This window comes from Gracilinanus agilis, chromosome 3, assembly GCF_016433145.1.
Source record: "Gracilinanus agilis isolate LMUSP501 chromosome 3, AgileGrace, whole genome shotgun sequence".
Classification (NCBI taxonomy): Eukaryota; Metazoa; Chordata; class Mammalia; order Didelphimorphia; family Didelphidae; genus Gracilinanus; species Gracilinanus agilis.
The window spans coordinates 32,357,298-32,380,685 of NC_058132.1; the positions used below are offsets into that span (position 1 = coordinate 32,357,298).

General features: G+C 43.2%; 1 protein-coding gene across 2 annotated transcripts in view; it reads left to right on the forward strand.

Moving 5' to 3' along the window:
- Window positions 1-23,388, forward strand: part of PRKCZ (protein kinase C zeta) — a 213,576-nt gene that overhangs the window by 175,324 nt on the left and 14,864 nt on the right. For both annotated transcript variants that reach the window (XM_044667579.1, XM_044667580.1), the window contains 6 exons: window positions 640-828; window positions 2,775-2,872; window positions 12,920-13,006; window positions 14,576-14,711; window positions 18,602-18,689; window positions 20,650-20,769. In XM_044667579.1, coding sequence (XP_044523514.1) covers window positions 640-828; window positions 2,775-2,872; window positions 12,920-13,006; window positions 14,576-14,711; window positions 18,602-18,689; window positions 20,650-20,769 — 718 coding nt within the window. The remainder of the gene's footprint in view (window positions 1-639; window positions 829-2,774; window positions 2,873-12,919; window positions 13,007-14,575; window positions 14,712-18,601; window positions 18,690-20,649; window positions 20,770-23,388) is intronic.

Here is a 23,388-nt window from a genome sequence, read left to right on the forward strand (position 1 = left end):
GTCCACAATCAGTTTGGCTCTAGGCTTGAGGTTAAGGTGAACTAGGTTCAAATCCCATCTTAGACATTTAACAGCAGTTTTTTCTGTGCCTCAGTTTCTCCATCTGTAAAATGAAGGTGTTGTACAAAAATGCCTCTAAGTTCCCCTCTTGCTCTAAGTATTAACTTAAGCTCTCTGCCCTCTAGACAGTTTTCTAAGTTATCCAGTGATCCTGGCTGAGATAGTAGGCTTAAAAATCAGCAAGGCCTGAGTCCAAATCCTGGCTCTACCATTGACCAGCTGTGTGACCCTGCACTAGTCCTTTCTAAGCCTCAGGTGGCTTCCTAGGGTTTATTCTTCTAAGTATACATATTGGCAGAGAGCATTCCTCTCTTTGCCTAGAGAATTGCAGTCTTTAATTCTTCCTCCTGTCTTCCTTTGAGGATGGGTGACATGAGGGTGGGAATGAGGATTAAGGATGCTTGAATATAAAGAAATGAAATATTCCTAACAGAGCTTGGATGGAGTTGTGTACTCTCATGGGTACTGAGAAGCAAAACATCTCATTGTGATGAACGTTCTCTGGAGGAATTACTATCACTTTGTTCTCAGAACCTGCCAAATCTTCCCTTTATTGTTTTTGTTTTGTTTTGTTTTTAGGACATTAAGCCAGTTATCGATGGGATGGATGGAATTAAAATATCTCAGGGGCTCGGGCTGCAGGACTTCGATTTAATCAGAGTTATTGGACGGGGGAGTTATGCCAAAGTTCTCTTAGTGCGATTGAAAAAGAATGACCAGATTTATGCCATGAAGGTAGTCAAAAAGGAGTTGGTCCATGATGACGAAGTAAGTGAAACTTAATAGTTTAAAAAAAAAAATTGAAATGGGGTCTGGAAAGGGGACAAAGCACTGCATGAGGTGGCCACTAGAGGGCGCGTGTTCTAAACTTGATTTGTTGTGGACTTGAGAAACTTGTGGGAGGCAGGCAGCCTAGAGTGGTGCTAAGAGCATAGGATTTGAAGTCAGATTGATCAGAAGAGTTCTTTTCCAACCTCTAAAATTTGCTGACTGTTCTGCTAAGTGTCATCTGCTAAAACTCTGTGTTCTGAACTACTTATCTGGTAGGGAAAATTGATTGTGTGTGTTTGTGTCCATGTGTCTGTCTCCTATGCTATTGAGAACAGTGCTTGTTTATTTGGGGGTTTTCTTGCCAGTCCCTATCCCTATTCTCTGGTAGGTGCTTAATAAATGTTTGTTGCTTGAGTGATCTAAGACTTGGGAAAGATTTAGATATCTTGCAACTACTGACATGGTGCCAAGAAGGCAGCAATGGCTTAGAATGGAAGCTTCCTGAGGGCAAAGATCACTTCCAGCTAAAAGCAAATGGAAAAGGGAATAGATAAAACAGCTCATTATTCATATGTGGCCCACTCCACAGTGTGAAAGCTCTTATCACTGGGAAGTTCTTCCCAATAGCAAACATAAGTAGGCTTTTTTGTACCATTTACTTACTACTTCTTGATCTGCCTTGTGGAGCCAAATGAATAAATCTACTCTCTGTTCCAAGTACCCTTCTAATAATTGTTGTCCTATCCCCCTGTGTCTTCTCTTCTTTAGCCTAAATATCCCTGGTTCCTCCAGCCGAGCCTGATCTGGTCCTTTCACCATCCTGATTGTCTTCCTTTGGTTGCTTGTTATTGACATCCTTTTATAAAATATGGTGCCCAGATTTAAACACAACACTATAGAAATGGTCTATTACAAAGTATAATTCAACCAGATTACCTTCTTAGCCCCAAATACTATTCTCTCCTAATGTTGCCTCAGCTTGCATTATCTGTGTTGGCAACTATGTCCCCTTCAGTGACTTGCAGTCCACTAAAACCCCCAGATCTTTTTCTGTTCTTTCATAAATATAAATAATTATTGATTGCTGATCCTTCTTTTCTTCCTTCCTTCTTTCCTTCCTTCCTTCCTTCCTTCCTTCTTAAACCCTCACCTTCCGTCTTGGAGTCAATACTGTGTATTGGTTCCAAGGCAGAAGAGTGGTAAGGGCTAGGCAATGGGGGTTAAGTGACTTGTCTAGGGTCACACAGCTGGGAAGTGTCTGAGGTCAGATTTGAACCTAGGACCTCCCATCTCTAGGCCTGGCTCTCAATCCACTGAGCTACCCAGCTGCCCCCTTTGCTGATACTTTCAGCACTTTATTCTCACATGCCCTGTGCATCAGGCAACTCCTTTCTCTTTCTGTTTGTCTCAATTGTAAAAGACGGAGTTTGGATGAGAAGCCAGTGCTTTGTTTCCAACTAGATCCTAGATTTATGTAAAATCTGTGAAATCAAAAAACCCTTTCTGTCCTTTGGCATTGTTCAACCCTGACTTTTACTTGTTGTTAGCTTTGCTTTGACTTCTTTTTCATGATTTCTTCTCTACAAATGAGTTCATCTCCTCAACTCTTTGATAAAATGAAAGTTTCATTAACTAGCGGAAGCCTGCACAGAAAAAAGAAAAACCACCCCTGCCCTCTAGGGCCATTCTCGTCTTGAGGAAAATGTCAGCTTGAGAGGTCCAGTTCTCCCAACAATATCTAGTCTGGCTCCCACTCTCCTCATCCACTTCCCCTTTAGATCATAATCTCCTGAAGAGCAGGCACTGTCTCCTAACTTTCTTGAGTTCTCATAGCAGCTAGCACATCGCCTGAAACACAGTAGGCACTCAATAAATGTTGACTGACTTGATTGATCCCAGGGTCCATTGGGCTATAACCAATGTGCTATTTGTTCTCTTAACAGGACATCGACTGGGTGCAGACAGAGAAGCATGTATTTGAACAGGCCTCCAGTAACCCATTCCTTGTTGGCCTGCACTCCTGCTTCCAAACAACGAGTCGGTAAGCAGTCAGGGAGAGGGGGCTGCTCCTTCACTCTCTACTCCCAGGCATTTTGCCAAGTGCTTCTTCTAAGACAAGGATGGTGCTGGGTCTCTACCATGCCAATCACTACCTTTAGAACCTGTCAGGAAACAATAACTATCACAACAGCAATGGTAATGACCTCGTGTGTTATTGTTGTTGTTATTGTTATCATAACTAACATTTCTATAGCACCTACTATGTGCCAGGCAGTATGCCTAGTACTTATGATCTTCTTTGATCCTCTGAACAGCCATGGGAGGTAGGTGCAATCATTACTCCCATTTTACAGATGAAGAAATTAAGGCAAATAGGAGTTAAGTGACTTGCCCCCAGGGTCACATAGCTCGGAAGGATCTGAAGTTGAATTTGAACTCAGGTTTTCCTGTCACCAGACCCAGTGCTCTGCAATGTGGTACCACCCAAGAAAATTGGGTTTGGCTTTCCGTGGCTCCCCTTCTGACTTGTATCCAAGTTAGTAAGCATTTGCTAACCATCTGCCATGTGTCCAACTTTGGTTCTGTTAAATGAACAATCCTGGGGCAGCTGGGTAGCTCAGTGGATTGAGAGTCAGGCCTAGAGATGGGAGGTCCTGGGTTCAAATCTGGCCTCAGACACTTCCCAGATGTGTGACCCTGGGCAAGTCACTTGAACCCCTTTGCCCACCCTTATGAGACAATACACAGAAGTTAAGGGTTTAAAAAAAATTTTTTTTAAATTAATGAACAATCCTGCTCTCAGGAAGCCTGTGTTCTTTTGCAGGCATTGCTATATACTGATATATATGTATATGTGTGTGTATATATATATATATAATTTATTATTATATAAGTAATATATAATATATATAAAGACTATACAAAGTCTATTCAGTGGAAGGGATGCTCTAGTAACTAGGATGGAGCTAAGGAAGGGACTTATGCCCAGTGGTGGTATTAGAGTGAAGCCTCCTAGAGGAAGGATGGTATTCCAGGCCTGGGGGACAGCATGTGTAAAGTCATGGAGGTGGGAGATGAAGAACAGCAGGTGATCACGGCTGGCCAAAATACAGAGTTTGTTGAATGTGGAATATGTCTGCTAAGACAGTAGGGGCTTGATTGATTTCAAAAATAAGGAGGAATTCAGTGGGCTAACATTTATATAACAAATATTATGCTCCCTGATGCCATACACTGTGCTAAGTTTTTTTTTATTACTATATATTGGTTCCAGGACAGAAGAACAGTAAAGCCTAGACAATTGGGGGTTAAGTGACTTGACCAGAGTCACTATGATGTGTCTAAGGCCAGATTTGAACCCAAGATGACCTTTATCTAGACTTACCTCTCAAAAGCCACCTACCTGCCCTTCACCATACTATGTTCTTTACAAATAATATCTCATATTTTTGGTCCTCACAAAAACCTTAGGTGGTAGGTACTATTCCATCCCATTTTATAGGTGGGGAAACTGAGACAAGCAGTGATAAAGTGACTTGCCCAGGGTCACATAAGGTCAGTAAGTGTCTGAGGCCAGTTTGCTTCTTGCCAGAGGAAGGAAATGAACCAGGAAGGTCAGCTTTTTCTTTTTAGTAATGTTAATAAATGAAATCTATATCATGAGGTAATAGCAATGGAACTGAAAAGACTTTATTGCCATCATTTTGAAAGGGGTAAAAAAGAGGCCTATGCAAGGTCAGGTGACCCATGTAACAGGTGGCCAAACCAGGATTCAAGCGGTGATTCCAAGCTCTATCCTCTTTATATTGCGCCCTATTTGAAGACTGTCTTCTGTTGGCCGCTGGCCATTCACTGACAACCTTTGGATTTGTCTGAAAAAAAGTCATCTCGTGTGTTTAGTTCTGGATTTTAAAATAGCTCAGTGCATGAATTCTGCATCTCCTTTTTGCTTGTTCTCTTTTGTGACTTCAGCTCCCAAGTGGGCAGCAAGTTCATGATGAGGGTTGGTGATGGAGGTACAGGATCCGCTCCCTAGTAGATGTTCTCGACTCTTGTTAGTTCCTACAAATTATCTCCTCTTCCAGGTATATATCATTTAACAAAGCTTAATTCGTACCTCCAATTCTGCTGCCTGGAATGACCACTATACTGGGACGAAATCCCAGGGAGGGAGTTAACAAAATACCTACTAACCACAGTTGTTGATTGGCTCCTAATATTGTGTGACTTCCCTTCCCTATGGGTCTATTAGATGTGATATTATCAGTCTTCACAGGAAATAGCCAATCGTTGTTATAGAGATGAAGTTTTTCTAAAAGGCTACTTCAAGGGGCTCAGTGGATTGAGAGCCAGGCCCAGAGACAGGAAGGTTCAAATATGGCCTCAGACATTTCCTACCTGCATGACCCCAGGCAAGTCACTTGCCCTATTGTCTAGCCCTTACCACTCTTCTGCCTTAGAATCAATACTGATTCTAAGGTGGAAGGTATGGGTTTTTTTTTGTTTTTTTGTTTTTTTTTTAAAGGCTACTTCAATGTCAGGAGCCCTGGCTTTGGAGTCAGAGGATCTAGGCTTGAACCTTGACTTTGCTGTGTACTCTTTATTTGACCTAGGACAAGTGCCTCAGTTTTTGTCTCTATTGAATTACTTGACCTAAGGATCAAATAAGACAATATATGGAAAGTGCTTTGCCAGCCTTGTTGTTGAGTCATTTCAGTTATGTCTGACTCTTCATGACCTCATTTAGTATTTTTTTTAATCTTTTTTTATTGATCAATTAAGAAAACCTTTCCATGGTTACACGATTCATGCTCTTTCCCTCCCCTCCTTCCATCCCCCTTTCATAGCCCAAGTACAATTCCACTTGGTTTTACATGTGTCATTCATCAAGACCTAATTCCATATTTTTGATATTTGTACTAGGGTGATCAAATTTTAGAGTCTACATCCTCAATTGTATCCTCATCAACCCATGTGATCAAGCAGTTGTTTTTCTTCAGTGTTTCTACTCCCACAGTTCTTTCTCTGGATCCTTTAGGATTTTCTTGCTAGAGATATTGGAGTAGTTGGCTATTTCTTTCTCCATCTTATTTTCAGATGAGGAAACTAAGGCAAACCGGGTGCCTAGAGTCACATGCTAATAAGTGTTTGAGACTGGATTTGAACTTAGGAAGATGAGTCTTCCTGCTTCCAGACCCAACCTTCTATGCCCTATGGCACCACCTTGCCACAAGTCCTTAATAAGGACATTTTCAACACTTAACGTTCACAGTAACAATTATTCTTGTTCCCCATTCAATTTTGTAACCCATGCGATCACCATTCAGTGAGTTGAGAAAATGTGTTATATATCTAGAGCCAGAAGGGAACTCATTGGTTTTGTCCAGTCCCCTCATTTTATAGTTGAGAACATTGATGCCCAGAGATGGGAGTGACTTCCCCAAGGTAACACAGATAATAGGTGAGAATGGTGAAATTTGACCCGAAGGCTTCTGACTTCATAAGCAATTCAGTGTTTGGGCTGATTTTGCTTAGGAAGAAGAAGAATATGGTGTCTACTGGTTTACTGGTGGCTCCAAATGGCCAAGTACATCCTGCTGGCATCTGAACTCTGATACCTGGGGATGGAAGGGGACACAAGTGCTCTAATCTCCAAGAATTTGCATTTATTAAAGATCTGCTGTGTAGCAGTTGTCTAAAAGTGCTAAGGTTACAAAGAAAAGCTTAAAAACAGTCCCTGCCTTCAAGTAGCTTACAATCTATTAGAGGAGACAGTGTTTACATGTAGAAGATATACAAAGTGTCCGGAAAGTATTCGTGTACTTTTAAACTATTAAAGGGCAGCTAGGGTGGTACAGTAGATAGAGTGCCTGATCTGGACTCATCTTCCTGAGTTCAAATCTGGCCTCACACACACTTTCTAGCTGTGTGACCCTGGGCCAGTCACTTCACCCTGTCTGCCTCAGTTTCCTTATCTGTAAAATGAGCTGGAGAAGGAAATAGCAAACCACTCCAGTATCTTTGCCAAGAAAATCCCAAATGGGGTCACACAGAATCAAACAACAACAACAAAAATATATTAAAGGGAGGGGTAGCTGGGTAGCTCAGTAGATTGAGAGGCCTAGAGAGGGGAGGTCCTAGGTTCAAATCCAGCCTCAGACACTTCCCAGCTGGGTGACCCTGGGCAAGTCACTTGACCCCCATTGCCTACCCATACCACTCTTCTGCCTTGGAGCCAATACGCAGGAAGTTAAGGGTTTAAAAATAAATAAATAAATATATAAATATATATTAAAGCTTGGGGACACCTTGGTTGGAAATTAGTAGATGGAAACTAACTTTAGAAAGGCTTAAAACATTACCTTTTTAGGGCAATGACCAATCAACACTCCAAAGAACTGATGGTAAAAGTAAGGCCATGCTGGATTTGCCACCCAAGACTTGGGTTCAATTCTCAGCTCTTGCCTATTAATGCCTGTGTGAGTTCTTTTCTTTCTGGGTTTCTTCATCTGTAAAATGAAGAGGTTGGACTATATAGCCGATATGGTTCCATCCTGCTGTCAAGGTCAAGAATCCTATTATCCTGTGATTCCCTGGGGAGAGAAGTGGTGGACTGTGGGTGAGAAGTGGAGCCTGCAGAACCGAGCTTCATGGTTACAAGGAAGGGAGTCTACAGGGATTTACAGTGCTGGGGGTGGGTGGGGAGGGAGCATTAATAAAAATTTTTTTAAAAAAAGTTATAAAGGGGCCATTTCAATTTTAAATTTATAAGTAAATTTGTCATTGTCGGAATTTAAAATTCCAGCTTAGAAAGAACAACGGGTTTGAAATGACAATTAGCTGCACAGAATCATTTCATTCTTCACTCACCTGCCAGATGGTGACATCTCAAATGGCCTGTTCTCGCCCACCTTGTATCTACATTGCCTAAAATGGTGAAAACTTTGTTCAAAAGCAAAGAGAAAAGACATTTAGTTAGACCAGCTCCAAAGTGGTAGGGGCAGCTGGATGGTACAGTGGATAGAGCACTAAGCTTGGAGTCAGGAAAGACCTAAGTTCAAATTCAGTTTTATGTATTTACTAACTGTGTGACCCTGGACAAGTCACTTGATCCTGTTTTCCTCAGTTTCCTCATCTGTTAAATGATCTAAAGAAGGAAATGGCAATCCACTCCAGTATCTCTGCCAAGAAAACACCAAATGGGGTCACAAAGAATTGGACAAGTAGTCTTGGACAAGTCACATCACCCTGTTTGCCTCAGTTTCCTCATCTGTCAAATGAGCTGGAGAAGGAAATGGCAAACCACTCTGTATCTCTATCAAGAAAACTCCAAATAAGGTCAGGAAAAATTAGACATGAGTGAAATGACTGGACAACAAAATGAGCTTGCAGTAGCCTTATGAACAAGGGTCCAGGCCTGAGAAAAACCAGTGGAGCCAGCCCTCTCAGGTACTTGAAGGATGTGTGTGTGTGAGGCCATGGGGGTACTGATTGCCACCCTTTGGTTTTGAGAGGGTTGGCTTACATAGCCTCTGAGGGCCCTCCCAGGTCTTCATCAATCAATCAATCACTCAATCAATCAATGTCTTTATTTTAAAAAGAATTAAATCTTAGAATTGGTACTATCAGAAAAGAGGTACAGGCAGAAAAGAGGCATAGTGATGGGATTAAGTGACTTGCCCAGGGTCACACAACTATTTCTGAAGCTGAGGCTAGATTTGAATGATGCCAACTCCAGGCCTGGCTCTATCCACTGAGCTACCTAGCTCCCTTCCAACAAGTCTTTATTAGGCAGCTACTCTGTGTAAGGCACTCTGCTAAATGCCAGTAATACAAAGCCAACATGGAATTCTGCCCCCTAATTCTGCAAACACAGTCTAACAGGGGAAACAAAGTGCACATTTATAGTTCTGTATAAAACACATCCAGTGTGATAAGATTGAGATTCTGGGAGATGAAGGTGAAGAAAGGAATGCATTCCAAACAGGAAAGACAATCTAGGCAAAGGTTCAGAGGCTGGAGAAGGAGCCTAATGGATGAGCAAAAGAAAGAAGGCCCGCTTACCTGAACCAAAGTGCAAGTGACTAGGAGGGATATGTGTGTAATGGGGCTGAAAGCGTAGGTTGGCTCCATATTGGGAAGGACCTTAAATGCCAAAGAGAAGAGTTTCTTTTGGATTATGTGTTTCTTACTCGTTTTGACTGCGTCTTCCTGGGCAAGTCACATAACATCCCAGTGGCCCCCAAGGTTCAGGACAGGGAATTGATTGATGAAGGGAATTTTCTCATTAGGAACGTCTTTCACTGATGAAAGTATGAACCAAAAAACTCTCCCATTCGAGTCTTATTCCTGTGGATTCTTCTGTTTATGGGAGTGTTGAGCTCGTTGGAATGCGAGTGGATAGAGGGATCCAGGAGCACTGACCACACTGGAAAGGCTTTGAGTCTCCAGTGACCCACCAGTGTCTTCCTGGTGTGGAAAGGCTCCTGAGACCAAGTTGGCCAGAGCCAAAGAGGGCTGCATCTGTGGAGGGAACATTTACATGGAAGAAGGCATGTCGCCTTGAAGGATTGTGGGTATCGGGGTGACCCTGTGGCTATTCAGTGAGCAGCAGTATTCCCCAAACATCTCCCGAGTCAAATACTGGACAGTGATATTGTTGTTGGTTAGCCTTTTCAGTTGGCTTTGACTTTTATTTCAATTTATTTTAATTTTTCAATTAAAAAAATTTATTTAATTGATTTATTAAGAAAACTTGTCCATGGTTCCATGATTCATGTTCTTTCGCTCCCTTCCTCCCACCCCCCCTCCCATTGGCTTTGACTTTTGGTGACTGTATTCGTGGTTTTCTTGGCAGAGATCCTGGACTGGTTTGCCATTTCCTTCTCTAGTTCATTTTACAAATGAGGAAACTGAGGCAAACAGGGTTAAGCAAGTTGCCCAAAGACACACAGTTAGGAAGTGTCTGAGGCCGGATTTGAACTTGGGAAGATGAATCTTCATGATTCCAGGCCCTGTGCTCCATCCACCATGCCACCTAGCTGTCCCAGCCCTCAGGGTGAATGAATGCCTTTTCTACTGGTTTTGCCCAAAGTGGCCCACTAGCTTGTTATTATTGGATAATGGTCCATCTTCCATCTCCATGCCTCTGCAAGGTGGTCTCAAGAATCTCTAGTTTCCTTCAAAGCCTAGCTCAGAGACTGCCACCCCACCAGGCCCCTCAGTCTTGGAATCATTTTGCAATAATTGGTGGTATAGATGACAAAGACTATTTTAACTTCTGCCTTTATATCAGCAACACCAAGGACAGTGCCTGGCATATTTTAGGTCCATCATACATTGTTAATATTGAACAACATTTTAAAAATATGCTAACGTAGGAGTCTACCTCTTACAGTGGAAGTCCATGCACCCTACTCCTATGAGAGCTATTGGCTTTTCCCTTTGGAATAAGGATGGCCCCAACCATGGACAGTGGGATGCCAGCCCAATCCTATGGTTTGGGCAAGCTGCCTGTTAGCCCTCTTTGACCTCGCCTTCCTCCGCTGAAGGAAGAGCTTAGGTTCTCCCTGCTGAGAGGTGGGACTGATGATAGATTAAGCTTCTTTTACCTGGCCTGGGAGTCTGCCAGGATTCCTGCCTGTTCAAAGCATCCTGTATGATGAGAAGTCTATCTGACTTTTCCCTCATCCCCCCGGGGACTCCTGGGATTTCCTGTCATGGGTGAGGCTGAACTAGCCTTGTCAATCACCTGGTGATTTTCTTTTGGTTGGCTCGTGTTTCATTTCCAATTCTCAGGAATATCCTTGTTTCTGATCTTAACTTTGGCTGAAGGCTCTTTCTTAGATCACTGTATTCCTTTGATTTTTTAAAGTGTTTTCCTTGAACCCCTTTCCTGTGGGGATAGCTGCTCTCTATCCAATTCAGGAAACTGTCGGAAGTGATTGCTCTGTTAGTGCTGCTGTCTTCTCAATTAGATGATTTTGCTTTTATTTATTATTTATTTTAAAAGTAATTTTTATTATTTTTATTTCTTTCCAATAAAATGGGAACACCTTGACAGGGAGGAACCATCCCCAGGCTAACATTAGGAGCACACAGTAGGCACCTAATAAATACCAGTTGTCTCGATGCCTCATAGCTGGTAATTTAGAGGGACGTCTATGCCAAGCATGTGAAGACTTCTTCCCCCGATGGAATGGGCAGAAGAGAAGAACAATGTGTTCCAATGACCATGAAGTCTAGGCTGAAGCAAGCACTGTGGAGCGCTTAGAGCTTGGGTCAGACGTTGAAGAAGCCGAGGCCTTCACTGCAGCCTGGGCCATTGTCGGTCATCCTGACTTTCGTCTTCATCTTGTCTTCATCTTGCTCCTGGACTTGGATGACTGGAAGAGAGAGTGAGGCCAATGACCCACCCCATGATGTCATTGGTTCCTCTTCCAAAAGAATGGACAATCAGCTGGTCTTGGGCAAATTCCCAAGAGGAAGAGTGGTTCTTTCAAGGGTGAAGAGTCCATTCTTTATGAATCTCCCATGCCTTTCTCTTGGGAGGACCTCCACTGTGGAGTATTAGGGTGGAATTGAGGGACCTTCCCACCATTTTTCTGTAGTCTAATATGTATGCAGGAAGCCAGGCATTGTACTAAGGGCAAGAGATACAAAGAAAGTCAAAAGAGCTCTTCCCCTCCGTGACACTTTTCCTCATGGGGGATTGGCCTCAGTGTCTGAAAAACCATTTTTGTAATGAGGCCATGGTGGATAGAGTGGGAGCAGTGCCCATCAGAGATCCCCCAGCAGAGGAGTTTGGGTAACTGGTCCCCTGTAGCCCAGATAAGGCTATAGTGGTCTCCCTCTTTCCGCCAGCACAGATAAGCAGGAATAGGTGATGTTTCCACTGCTGGCATGTGGGAACTAGCCCTTGTTTCCCAGTGAGCCATGCCCTAGACCTTGGAGAAGGAAATCAGAAGAACCCCAGCAAGAGACACTTCTTAAAGGTTCAGGTGGTGCCTTGGTGCCTTTTCTCCAAATGTGATCAAATCACAAGTCCAGACACACCAAGAAATGGGGTGTGTCTTCCAAGTTCTCCATTCATCTGAATGATCTCATTAATAACTAGAAGAATCACTAACATTTGGGGAGCACTTACTATGTGCCAAGCACTGTGTCAGGTCCTGGGGGCACAAACAGTCCATCCAAAGGCATTAATTAAGTGCCTATTAAAAAAAAGGTAGCCTTTGCCAACCTGCAGCTTCCAGCCTAGCAGAGGGGATACTACCTGCTCCAAGATGAGTAAAGGCAGGAAATAGACTTCTTAAATCCAAAGGGATTTGGAAGTGGGACAGCATTAATACTTAGGGGCAGGGAGGATCAGGAGAGCCTTGAAGGGAGCTTTGGCTTCCAGAAGGTGGAAGTCGAGGAGGAAAGAGATGGAACATCACCGTCCTAGGGTGCCCCTGGGGTCTCGCCATTGGGAACCCCCTTCGAAGTGAATTGGTGAACTCCTGTTGGACCAAAAGCCAGTGTGACCTTTAATCATCAGCCCCAATCCCGAATGACTTGGGAGTGTTTCGGCAAATTAAATGCACATTCGAGGGCCAGAGATTTCAGAGATTTCCAGGATGCCCCTGTTCAGCCTCCCCTATTTCTCCATCGAGAATATTTGGGTGAAGATCTAGGCTGACCCAACCCACCGACATTCAAGTCTCTCGGACCAAAGGCTCAAGCCTTATCATTTGAGCCGTGGTGCCTGCAAGGGATGCTTGTCTCTACTACGTGCAATTCTACCTTAATCCCAAAACCTCTCTCCCTTCCAAGGAACACACTGGAGATGGAATGAATGCCAGCCAATCACTAGACCCCAGCGATTGTGGATTCGAATCACAGGCTTTCTTTTCCCTCTTGTCTGGAGAGGGTGGCTTAGGAAAACTTTCTGCTAAATGCTTTTTCTCTGTGGGTTTTTTTCCCTTCCCCTGCAATATGTTTTCCCCATTAGATCTAAGCGACTGCAGATTGAATTCTGCTGGAAACATGCGAGTTCCTTCTTCCCTGGGGGAGCTGCCTGCCGCTGATGAGATCTTCTCTCTTTCAGGTTATTCCTTGTCATCGAGTATGTGAATGGAGGGGATCTCATGTTTCATATGCAAAGGCAAAGAAAGCTTCCGGAGGAGCACGCCAGGTAGGTCCAAGGCAGCGCCTGGTCACTGGCATTGTCATTTACAACAATTGGAAAACCAGATGTTCTCTGGCTGTAATGGGAAAGGAGAATGCCTCGTGTCCCTGCCTATATTTGAGCAGAACTCTATAAAGTTGGTTCTCTGTGCACTTTACAAATATTATCTCATTGGAACTAGGTGCCGTTAGCCTCTTTTTTTACAGATGAGGAAACTGAGGCTTAGAGACCTTAACCTGGCCTGAGTCATTTAAAATAAGATTTGTACTGACCATGTTAGGGTTCTCTCTCTGAGTGGTGGTGGAGGGAGAAGTATGAACATTTTTAGTAGATACGATTTTCCAAAATATTTTTAAGATATACACAATTGGGGGCAGCTAGGTGGCTCAGTGGATAGAGCCAGGCCTAGAGATGGGAGGTCCTGGGATCAAATCTGGTCTCAGACACTTCCCAGCTGTGTGACCCTGGGCAAGTCACTTGACCCCCATTGCCCACCCTTACCACTCTTCTGCCTTGGAGCCAATACACAGTATTGATTCTAAGCTGGGAGGTCAGGGTTTAAAATATACACATATACAATTTATGATTTGCTCAGCATTGGACACTTGACTGAAACCACCAAGGCACATCCAAACCAGCCTATTCCTTGGCAAATAAGTTGCCTAACACTCAGAAGCCAAGTGATTTGTCCAGATTCTCTTCATAAGAATTTGAGAGACAGAATCTGAATCCACATCTTGTTAACACTGAGTCATTCCCTCTATCATCCTGTCCTGCAGGCTCTGTGAAAAATCAGTCAAACACTTCCTAAATGGGTGACCTTGAGCAAGTCACCTCACCCTAGCTGCCCTAGCCCTTACCTCTCTTCTTCCTTGAACTCATATTTATTATTATCAGTTCTAAGATAAAAGGTAAGGCTTTTAAAGAAAAGAAAAATCAGCCACACCTAATTGAGGGTACCAAGAAACCTGCTGGAGTGGTAGTCTGAGGAACTGGGTTTAGATCCCAGCTTTGCTATATACTGTCTGCATCACCTTGGGCAAGTCCTTTCCTTTCCTTTGATCTCAGTGACAGGGTTACAGATTGTTTCTTCAGTTCTTTCTAACTCTCTCATTTCCTACAAGTCATTAATTCAGTTTAATAAATGTACTTGGAATGCTTTTTATATCCAGGGCGCAGCACCATTTCCTGAGCTGGGATGGAATGATGCTGAATAAAGCTCAGAGGCATTGCCTTGGCTGCCATGTTCCCTAGAGGAGCTGAGTGACGTAGCCAGCGCCTCATTCATCTTTGCCACTGAGAGGGACTGATGGCAAGTTCAGACTGTACATTGGGTTAGAGACCTGAATCTGGCAGGTCGGCTTTGACTTTCCAATGCCAAGAAGAATGGATTAGTGAATGGGGAAACCCATCCATCTCAGCTGGTTATTCTGAGAAATAAGAAAAATGTCGGTCACCCCTCACGGGCTCCCAGCTCCCTCTTGGTTGTCTTTAGACAACCTTCTTTTGAATTGAATTGTCTTGTCACCTCCAGGAGCGATGAGACTTTGAGTCTTTTTTTTTCCCCCCTCCAAGGTTTTATGCTGCTGAAATATGTATTGCTCTAAACTTTCTCCACGAACGAGGAATTATCTACAGGGACTTAAAACTAGATAATGTCCTCTTAGATGCCGAAGGTCACATCAAATTAACAGATTATGGCATGTGCAAGGTAAGCGGCTGTGTCTGGGTGGATCTCTGCCTGCCTGGGTCTTCCGGGGTTCTTGCCTCGTGCTGTCCGTGGGGATGGTCTGACCGTGGCAGCTGGCTGCCTCCTCGTACCCACCTCTGGCTATCATGTGTGCCTCTGTTCACCTGGGCTTGTTTGTGCCTGTGTGGATCTATCTGTGCTTGTTTGTCTGGGTTTCAGCTCGTGTGCTTGCTGGCTTCCCTTTGCCTTCCCTTTTGGGAGAGGAGAGGTGGCAGGAGCACAGTGAGGGCCCAAAGAGTTTCTTTCTTAAATAATAAAGAAAGTATATTTTTTCTTAAAGAAAGAAGCTGTGTTGGGATAAATGAGAGGGAAGGGAGAGGTTTTCTTATCGAAGAAATTAATGATGTTGTCATCCTCTAGATTTTGCCTTTGAGCATCCTTGGCTCTCCAAAGCCAAAGAAAGGGTCCAAACATCATCTGTCCAATCCTGACCTGAATGAGAATCTCTGCAACTTCCTTGTTCCTAACTATTGCTTCGAGACTTCTAGGGAGGAAGCGTCCTGCAGCCTCCCAAGACAGCCCATTCCACATTAGCCCTCTTTCATTCACTTCAATCAATCAAAAGAAATTTTTGGATAAATTTGGATTTTTTCCAATTATTTACATCAACAATTTTTATCATTAGTTTTTCAAAATTATGAATTCCCAATTGTTTCCTTCCCTCTCTTCCTTTCTCTTGCCCTGAGATGGTAAGCAATTAATGAACAAACATTTTAAAAGAACTTACTCTGTGTGACCCTGGGCAAGTCACTTGACCCCCATTGCCTACCCTTACCAATCTTCCACCTATAAGTCAATACACAGAAGTTAAGGGTTTAAAAAAAATTAAAAAAAAGAACTTACTATGGGGGGGGGGGCAGCTCAGTGGATTGAGAATCGAGCCTAGAGACAGGAGGTCCTGTGTTCAAATTTGACCTCAGATACTTTGTAGCTGTGTGACCCTGGGCAAGTCACTTAACCCCCCATTGCCTAGGCCTCACCACTCTTAGAACCATTCAAAGTATTAATTCTAAGATGGTAGGTAAGAACTTTGTAAGTTCTTTTTTTTTTTTTTTAAGCTGAGTATAAAAAGAAAAGCACTAAAACCCCCAAAAGGAGTTCGCAGTCTAATGGAGAAGACAATATACAAACAACTGTTTGCAGGATAAATTCAATAGGGGGAAGGCTATAGAGTCAAGTAGGAAAGGGAAAGGTTTCCTATAGGAGGTGGTGTTTCATCGGCAACTTGAAGGAATCCAGGGAAGCCAGCAGGGGGGAAATGAGAAAGGAGAGCATTCCAAGCATGAGGTATGGCCAGAAAAAATGCCCAGTCAGGGGATGGGGCCAGTGTCACTGGATTTTAGAATACATGGGGACAAGTAAGCTGTAAGAAGACTGGAACCATTCTTCATCCATATTGGTTTTGTGAAGTCATGTGTAAGACTTACTTTTTCCCTAGTAAATTCCCTCTTACTACATTCTAACCTGTCATGACCTTTTTAGATTCTGATTGTCATCTAGTGTGTTAACTATCCCTCTCAGTTTTGTATCATTTGACATAATTTGATGTGTACTCCATCAATGCCTTTATTCTTTATTCTTTGGTAAAATTATGAAATAGCACCAGGCAACATACAGATCCCTGGGACCTTCCACTGGAGGTCTCCTGTTACACTGACCTCAAAGTGACTACTTCTAAGCCTGTTATTCAACGTGTTCTGAATATTTACTTGTATGATTATCTAACCTATATCATTCCATTATTTCCAAGAAATAGTAGGAGCTAAAGCTAAACTTTTTGATAAAGTTTTGTCAAAAGTTTTGCTAAAATGTAGGTGGAGAGGGAGGGAGGAGACAAACGAACAAATAAATAAATAAATGAAGTCTAGATATGCTGTATCCACAGCACTCTACTGGTTTAATAATCCTGCCCAACAAGGAAGTATGGTTAGACTGGCACAATTTTTTTTTTTTAAATCCTTCCCTTCCATCTTAGAATCAATACTGTGTTTTGGTTCCAAAAGAACCAAGAAGAAGAACGGTAAGAGCTAAGGAATGAGAGTTAAGTGACTTGCCCAGGGTCACACAACTAGGAAATGTTTGAGGCCACATTTCAATACAGGACCTCTAACCTCTAGGCCTGGCTCTCAAATCAACTGAGCCACATCGCTTCCCCCTACAATATATTCTTGATAAAGCCAGGCGGCCAGCCATCTTATTAATTATCCATTCTAGAATTTCCTGGGGAATTGATGTCAAACTCCCTGGGTCGATTATAGGCTCTATTTGTTTTTTGTCTTTTGGAAAATCAGAACATTTTTTTCTTTCTTCCATATTGTGCTCCCTCTCTCATTTTTCCATGATTTTTGAAATAATCACCTTCAGTGGCTCAACTATCACAGCTGTTGGCTTTTTCAGCACCAGAAAATAAGGATATAATTTATCTGGGCTGGGTGACTTACATTCACCAAGGTCAGTGAGGGATTCTCTAACTATCTCTTCACTTCGCTTGAGTATCAGTTCCCTATTAGTCACTCTTGTTCTGACATTTCTAATGTAAAGGTCATTCTCTTTGGCAGAAAAAAACAGCAGCAAAATAGGCTTGACTATCTTAGCCACCTGCCTCTCTGTTGTCACTTATCACTATCCCATCCACTCTTGTCTTCTTTGACCAATCCCTTTTTCCACCAATAGAGGTTTTCTGAAAAATTCTTTAAAAAATATTTTTATTGGTGCTTCTTTCCCTCACCATCCTCAGCTCATTCTTCTTCCTTTAAACCCTTTTGTAACTTTCTCCACCAAAACTGAGGCGTGCAGAGTAAACCTTCTTGCCTCTTCCACAGACTCCAGAAGGGGGAGGCAATGCTGTACTTCTCATCATTTCCACTCCAACCACTAGTTTCTCTGTTAGTGACCCTGGGAACCAGAGAGTCCTCTGGTTGACTCCTCAACCTTTTGAAGAATGAAAATAGCCCTAGCACAAGTTAAAAAGTAGCTTGTCATGGATTCCTGGGGAAATATTTGCATGGATTATTAAAGATGCCTAGCATGGGAGAAAAGGATTACAAAAAGCAAGCCTGGCTCCATCAAGAATGGGTCGTGCCAGTGTTCTTCCTTGAGCAGAGAGACTCTAGCGCTTGATGAATGAAGTCTCCCATCATTATTACCATCATGCCTCTTTGCCAGGCTACTGCTTTGTTTCCTGAACATCTCAAAGTTTCTTCCCATCTAGGAGGTTTGCAGTTACATTCATGATTAAATCACTTCTCTTTCTTCTTCTTCCATTGATCTTTTCACAAAGGCTCTCTCTCCACCATGCTTTCCTCTTCTAGTCCTAGATTTTGTCTTAACCTGAGGAAGGAAATTGCCTTTCTGAATGTGTAATCCCCCTGGACTCTCCCTCTATTTTTATCTTATCCAGTTTCTTTTTAAAAAAAGGCATACTCACATTCCAGTCTAAATGGGTTTCCTCCCATCACGATAGTCTCTGTGATGTCAAATTTGCCTCCTTGCAGTAAACCTCAGAATTTAGCTCTTAGCATTTACCTTTCTGTAAACATTGTCCAATCTTAAGGCAAAAGAGGGAATGGTGGGCTTCAATGACTGTTTTAGGAATCCAGCATTAGTGAACAGCTGGCAGTTTAGTTGGTACTAGATAAATGCTGAGGGTGAGTTCAAAATCCTGAATTTCACAGGCTAAGGATTCCAAAGTGTGTGTGTGTGTGTGTGTGTGTGTGTGTGTGTGTGTGTGTTGTATTATGTTGTGTTGTCTTATATGAATTGTATTCTGAATTGTAGGACTGGGGAGGGAAAGGTACATCTTATTCTCTAGAGGTTTGTTCACTAATCCCCAAAATGATTTGTCCCCGCAGGAAGGATTGGGCCCGGGTGACACAACAAGCACTTTCTGTGGGACACCAAATTATATTGCACCCGAAATCCTAAGGGGAGAAGAATACGGTAGGTTGAGATTTTCCATCTAGTCAATCCTGCTTGCCTAGGTATCTCAGAACCATGGGATAGCAGGGCTGGAAGGGGCCTCAGGGGCCGTGCACGTAACTCATCCCTAAGGGAGAATTCCCCTCAAATCCTTCTGAACAAATGACTGTCTAGGCTGGCCTCTATGCATATGGGGCTTTGAGGTCTGAGTCTTATTAAGTGGTCCTGGAGAATGGGCAGAATACAGCTAGTTAGCGTAACTCTCATCTTCCTGACTCCTGTCCCAGTTCTCTATCCATAGCCCCAAATTCCTTCTTGGATTCTTCCTTCCCATTAACCAGAACGTGGATGATCCAGCCCGAACCTCTCTTGGATACCCATTTTCTAGTAGTAGGTAACCCAGGGAAATAAATTCATCCTGGAAAGTCAGAGCCAAGAGAACCACACAGTGTCGAAGGCTATCAGATTTAGGCAGTCTTGTTCCTTTTGGCGTGTGGTTCTCTCCTGTATGCCACAGAGGGTGCTTCTCTGGGACAGGCCTAGGCGAGAAGGGAACGATGACTTGTCATGGCCGGCTGTTGAGAATCCCTTTGCTCAGGGCCTTATCCATCATCTACATTCCCTCGCCTCTGAGCGCACAAGTCAAGACATTTCTGCAGATACTTCTCAAGAACTTCCTATGTGTCCGGCATTGAGGATTAGAGTCCTTGCCCTCAAGAAGCTTATGGTCTATGGTGGAGTGGGGTAGTATGGAGTATGTCAGTGGCTGAGGCAGCATGTCAAGATGGGAAAAATAGTGACAACCATTGGGCATGGGGAGGAGGAAGATGAAGAGCAACTTCCTGAAGGGAGTGGCACCGGAGCTGTGCTTGAAGGAAGGCAGGTCGGGGAAGAGGGAGAGCATTCTGGGCACGGAACAGGGGAAGTGGAATTGCCACCTTCTCTGGAAATATGTCCTGCTTTAAACCCATTAGGAAAAGTGGTTTAGCCCTCCTAAACTGCTCTGACATTTATCATCTATTCCCTGAACTCAGCATTTGTCATATACAATCTAGTCTTCTCAGATGTAAGTGCTGATTACAGGACCCTGCTCCTATTCAGCTTGCATATCCTTCCCTGGGCCTAGCATAAATGCTAGGAATAATGGGCCCTCAATACAATGGAAGGAAGGGATTGGACTAGATGACCTTGTGAAACTCTTACCCCCTTCCCCTAGTTCTAACTCTTCTGGTCTTATGATCCAGAATCATGAATTGTTTGTTGTTGTTTTTATAACTTTTGTCATAAAGTCGATACTAAGTATAGGTTCCAAGGCAGAAGAGAGGTAAGGGCTAGGTAATGGGGATGAAATGACTTGTCTAGGGTCATGCAGCTAAGAAAAATCTGAAACTAGACTTGAACCCAGAACCTTCAGTCTCCAGGCCTGGCTCTCATCCACTGAGCCACCCAGCTGCCCTTCATGAATTGCTTTTAAGCTTTATTTCCAAAATAGGATTTGAACATAGATAATCATGGTCAGTTCCTGTCTCAAGGGGTCAGATCTTTTCCAGTTCCCAAGTCTCAGCTTCCTCCTTAAAATGAAGGGGTTGGACATCATCACTTTCCAGGTTCCTTCTAGCACTAGAACTGTGAACTTCTTCTAGCCTCAGAGTGCCTGTCATACCAATCTCCCAGGAATGGGAAAATGCATATTCCTCAGAAGTGAGGGACTTGAATTTGAGCCTTTGGACTCCATGCATCTCACACAATGCTTGGTGCGTATCAAATGCTTAATCAATTCTTACAGATTGATTTCAGGATGGATTTCCCTACTCTCACCCCCAAAGGAGAATGGAAGCTTTACTTCATGTTTTCCCCAGTATCCACTGGGATGGTGCCTCCCATATAATGGGCACTTCATCCATGATCGTTGGTTAGTTGGTTGATTAGTTCATTGGCTGATTTTGGTTGATGGGTTGCTTCCCTCTTTTACTGTCCCCAGGGTTCAGTGTGGACTGGTGGGCTCTTGGCGTCCTGATGTTTGAGATGATGGCAGGAAGATCGCCATTTGATATAATCACAGACAATCCGGACATGAACACTGAAGATTACCTCTTCCAAGGTACGTGTGGGACAGACAACAAGAAATGGGAGAGCGCTGCACCAGAAGATTTGGTCAGGCTTAGGAGCAGAGCAGGTTCTTGAGCTCCAAGAACCTCACTTATAATTTTTTTGTGTCCTCCATATCCAGTCTGCTGCTAAGGCCTGTCAATTCTATCTTGTAATAATCTCTCTCAAATATTATCTCTCTCGAAATTCCCCCTCCTCTCTCTGGCATTGCCACAGACACTCATCACCTCATGCCTGGACTGGTGCAATACCTCCTCTGTTCCTATCCATCTTCCAATAAACCATCAAAGTGATTTTTCCACGTCACTCCTCTACTCAATAAACTCTAGTGGCTCCCTATTCCTTCTAGGATTGAATATAAAATCCTTTCAAGGGCATTCAAAGCCCATTCTAACTTGCCCTCCTGCTTTTCCAGCCTTCTTATACCATATATCATTCTCCTCCACCTCCATCCACTACTTTCTCTTGCAGTCCAATGACATTGGTTTCTTTGTTGTTCTTGGAGCAAAACTCTCCATCTCCTGACTCCAGGCATTTCCCCTGGCTGTGCCCCAGGCCTTTCCCTTCTCAGCTCTGCTTCGTGGCTTCCTTTAAGTCTCAGCTAAAATCTTACCTTCTACAGGAAGCCTTCTCTTTTCCCCCTCTTGATTCTAATGCCTCCCCTCTGTTGATTATTCCCATTTATCCTATGTGTACTTGTTTGTATGTTGTCTTCTCTTTTAGCATGTGAACTCTTTGAGGACTGTCTTTTGCCCTTCCTTGTATCCGCAGGACCTGACACGTAACAGGCAATTTATCGTATTTTATTTTAAACTCCTACCTTCCATCTTAGAATCAACACTAGGTATTGGTCCTAAGGCAGAAGAGTGGTAAGGACTAGGCAATGGGGGTTAAGTGACTTGCCCAGGGTCACACAGCTAGGAAGCTCTGAGGCCAGATTTGACTTGCTCAGCTTTTCTCCCCAGAAAACCTTTCCTGTGCCATTTGCCTGCTTTTTTCCCAGGCTGAGCCCCTTACCTGCAATTTGCTGTCTCCTTCCCTGCACTTCTTAACTCACAGAACCTCAGCTTTCTTCAGAGCAGAGCTGTTGGGCCACCTCCAACACAAAACCCTTCCTGATTGTCCCAGTTACTAGTTCTGCACCCTGAGAAATTATTTTGTATGTACGTCTCTATAAGCGTGTCGTGTCCGTCTGTCCCCATCCCCAGGAGTATAGCATTCTAGCTCTCGAACTAGAGGGAATATCAGCTAGTCCATCTTCATTGGTGTTTCAGTGGGGAAACTGAGACCTTTGGAGGTTAAGTGCCTTTCCTGGGGCTATAAACATCAGAGACAGGATTTGAACCCAAGTTCTCTGACCCTAGAATCAGTGTTCTTTCCATTGTATTAGGAGATAAGTTTCTGGAGAGAGACCGTCCTGGCTCATTTTTATTTTTGTATCTCTGGTACCTAGAGTACAACCTGAACCATAGCAGACACCTTTAATAACATTTGTTCTATAGGAAAAAGGACAGAAATAAATTCTAATAGAATGAAAGCATCCTGAGGGCAAGCATTATGCTCCTTTCCCTTATCATAGTGCCTTATACTTAATATGTATTCTCTTTGGAGATAATGGCAGACACCAAACTGGCATCTTAAAGTTTTTTGGTTGTTCGATTGTTTTCAGTCATACTTGACTCCATTTTTTCTTGGCATAGATACTGCAATGGTTTACCATTTCCTTCTCTAGCTCATTTTATTTGGAAATTTTTATTTAATCAATTAATTTAGAATATTTTTCCATGGTTACATGATTCATGTTCTTTCCCTCCCTTCCGCCCACTCCCCTCTCATAGCCAACGAGCATTTCCACTGGATTTCACATTTGTCATTGATCAAGCCCTATTTCCATATTACTGATTTGCATTAGACCAGTGGTTCCCAAACCTTTTTTGGCCTACTGCCCCGTTTCCAGAAAAAAATATTACTTAGCCCCCTGGAAATTACTATTTATTGAACTCAGAATAGAATGTAATACAAAAAAAGTGTGGCCATCACCGCTCCCCTGGATCACTGCAGCACCCACCAGGGGGCGGTGGCGCCCACTTTGGGAATCACTGCACTAGAGTGATCATTTAGAGGGGGATAATATTTTTAATGTCACCTTCATTTCCAAACATTGCCTACTTCCTCCTCAGAGTAAACTCTTAAAACAGAGAATAAAAACAGAAAAAGAAAAATGAAATTCCAGAAAAATGACCCTAATGCATCAGCAGTGTCTGATATGGAATCCTAGACAGCCAACATCCTCCATTTCTGTAGTAAAAGTAGGGGCAGAGCTTTTCTCATGTCTTCCTCCTAGGGTGAATCTGGACTTTGTCATTAGCATTGTTTCTAAGTCTTGTGGTTGGTTTTCCCCATCTCATATCTGTAGTTGCTGTATATTCTTTTCCTGGCTCTGCATCAGCATGCCAGTCTTCTCATGCTTCTCTGAATTCTTCCTATTCCTCTGTGTTTCTCAGAGCATGCAGAGCAGTCATTAGACCTTCTTTCTTTTAGCCAGTCCCCAGGCGATGGGTGTCTCTCGCTTCTGGTCCTTTGAGATCGCAAAAAGTTCTACGTTGGAATA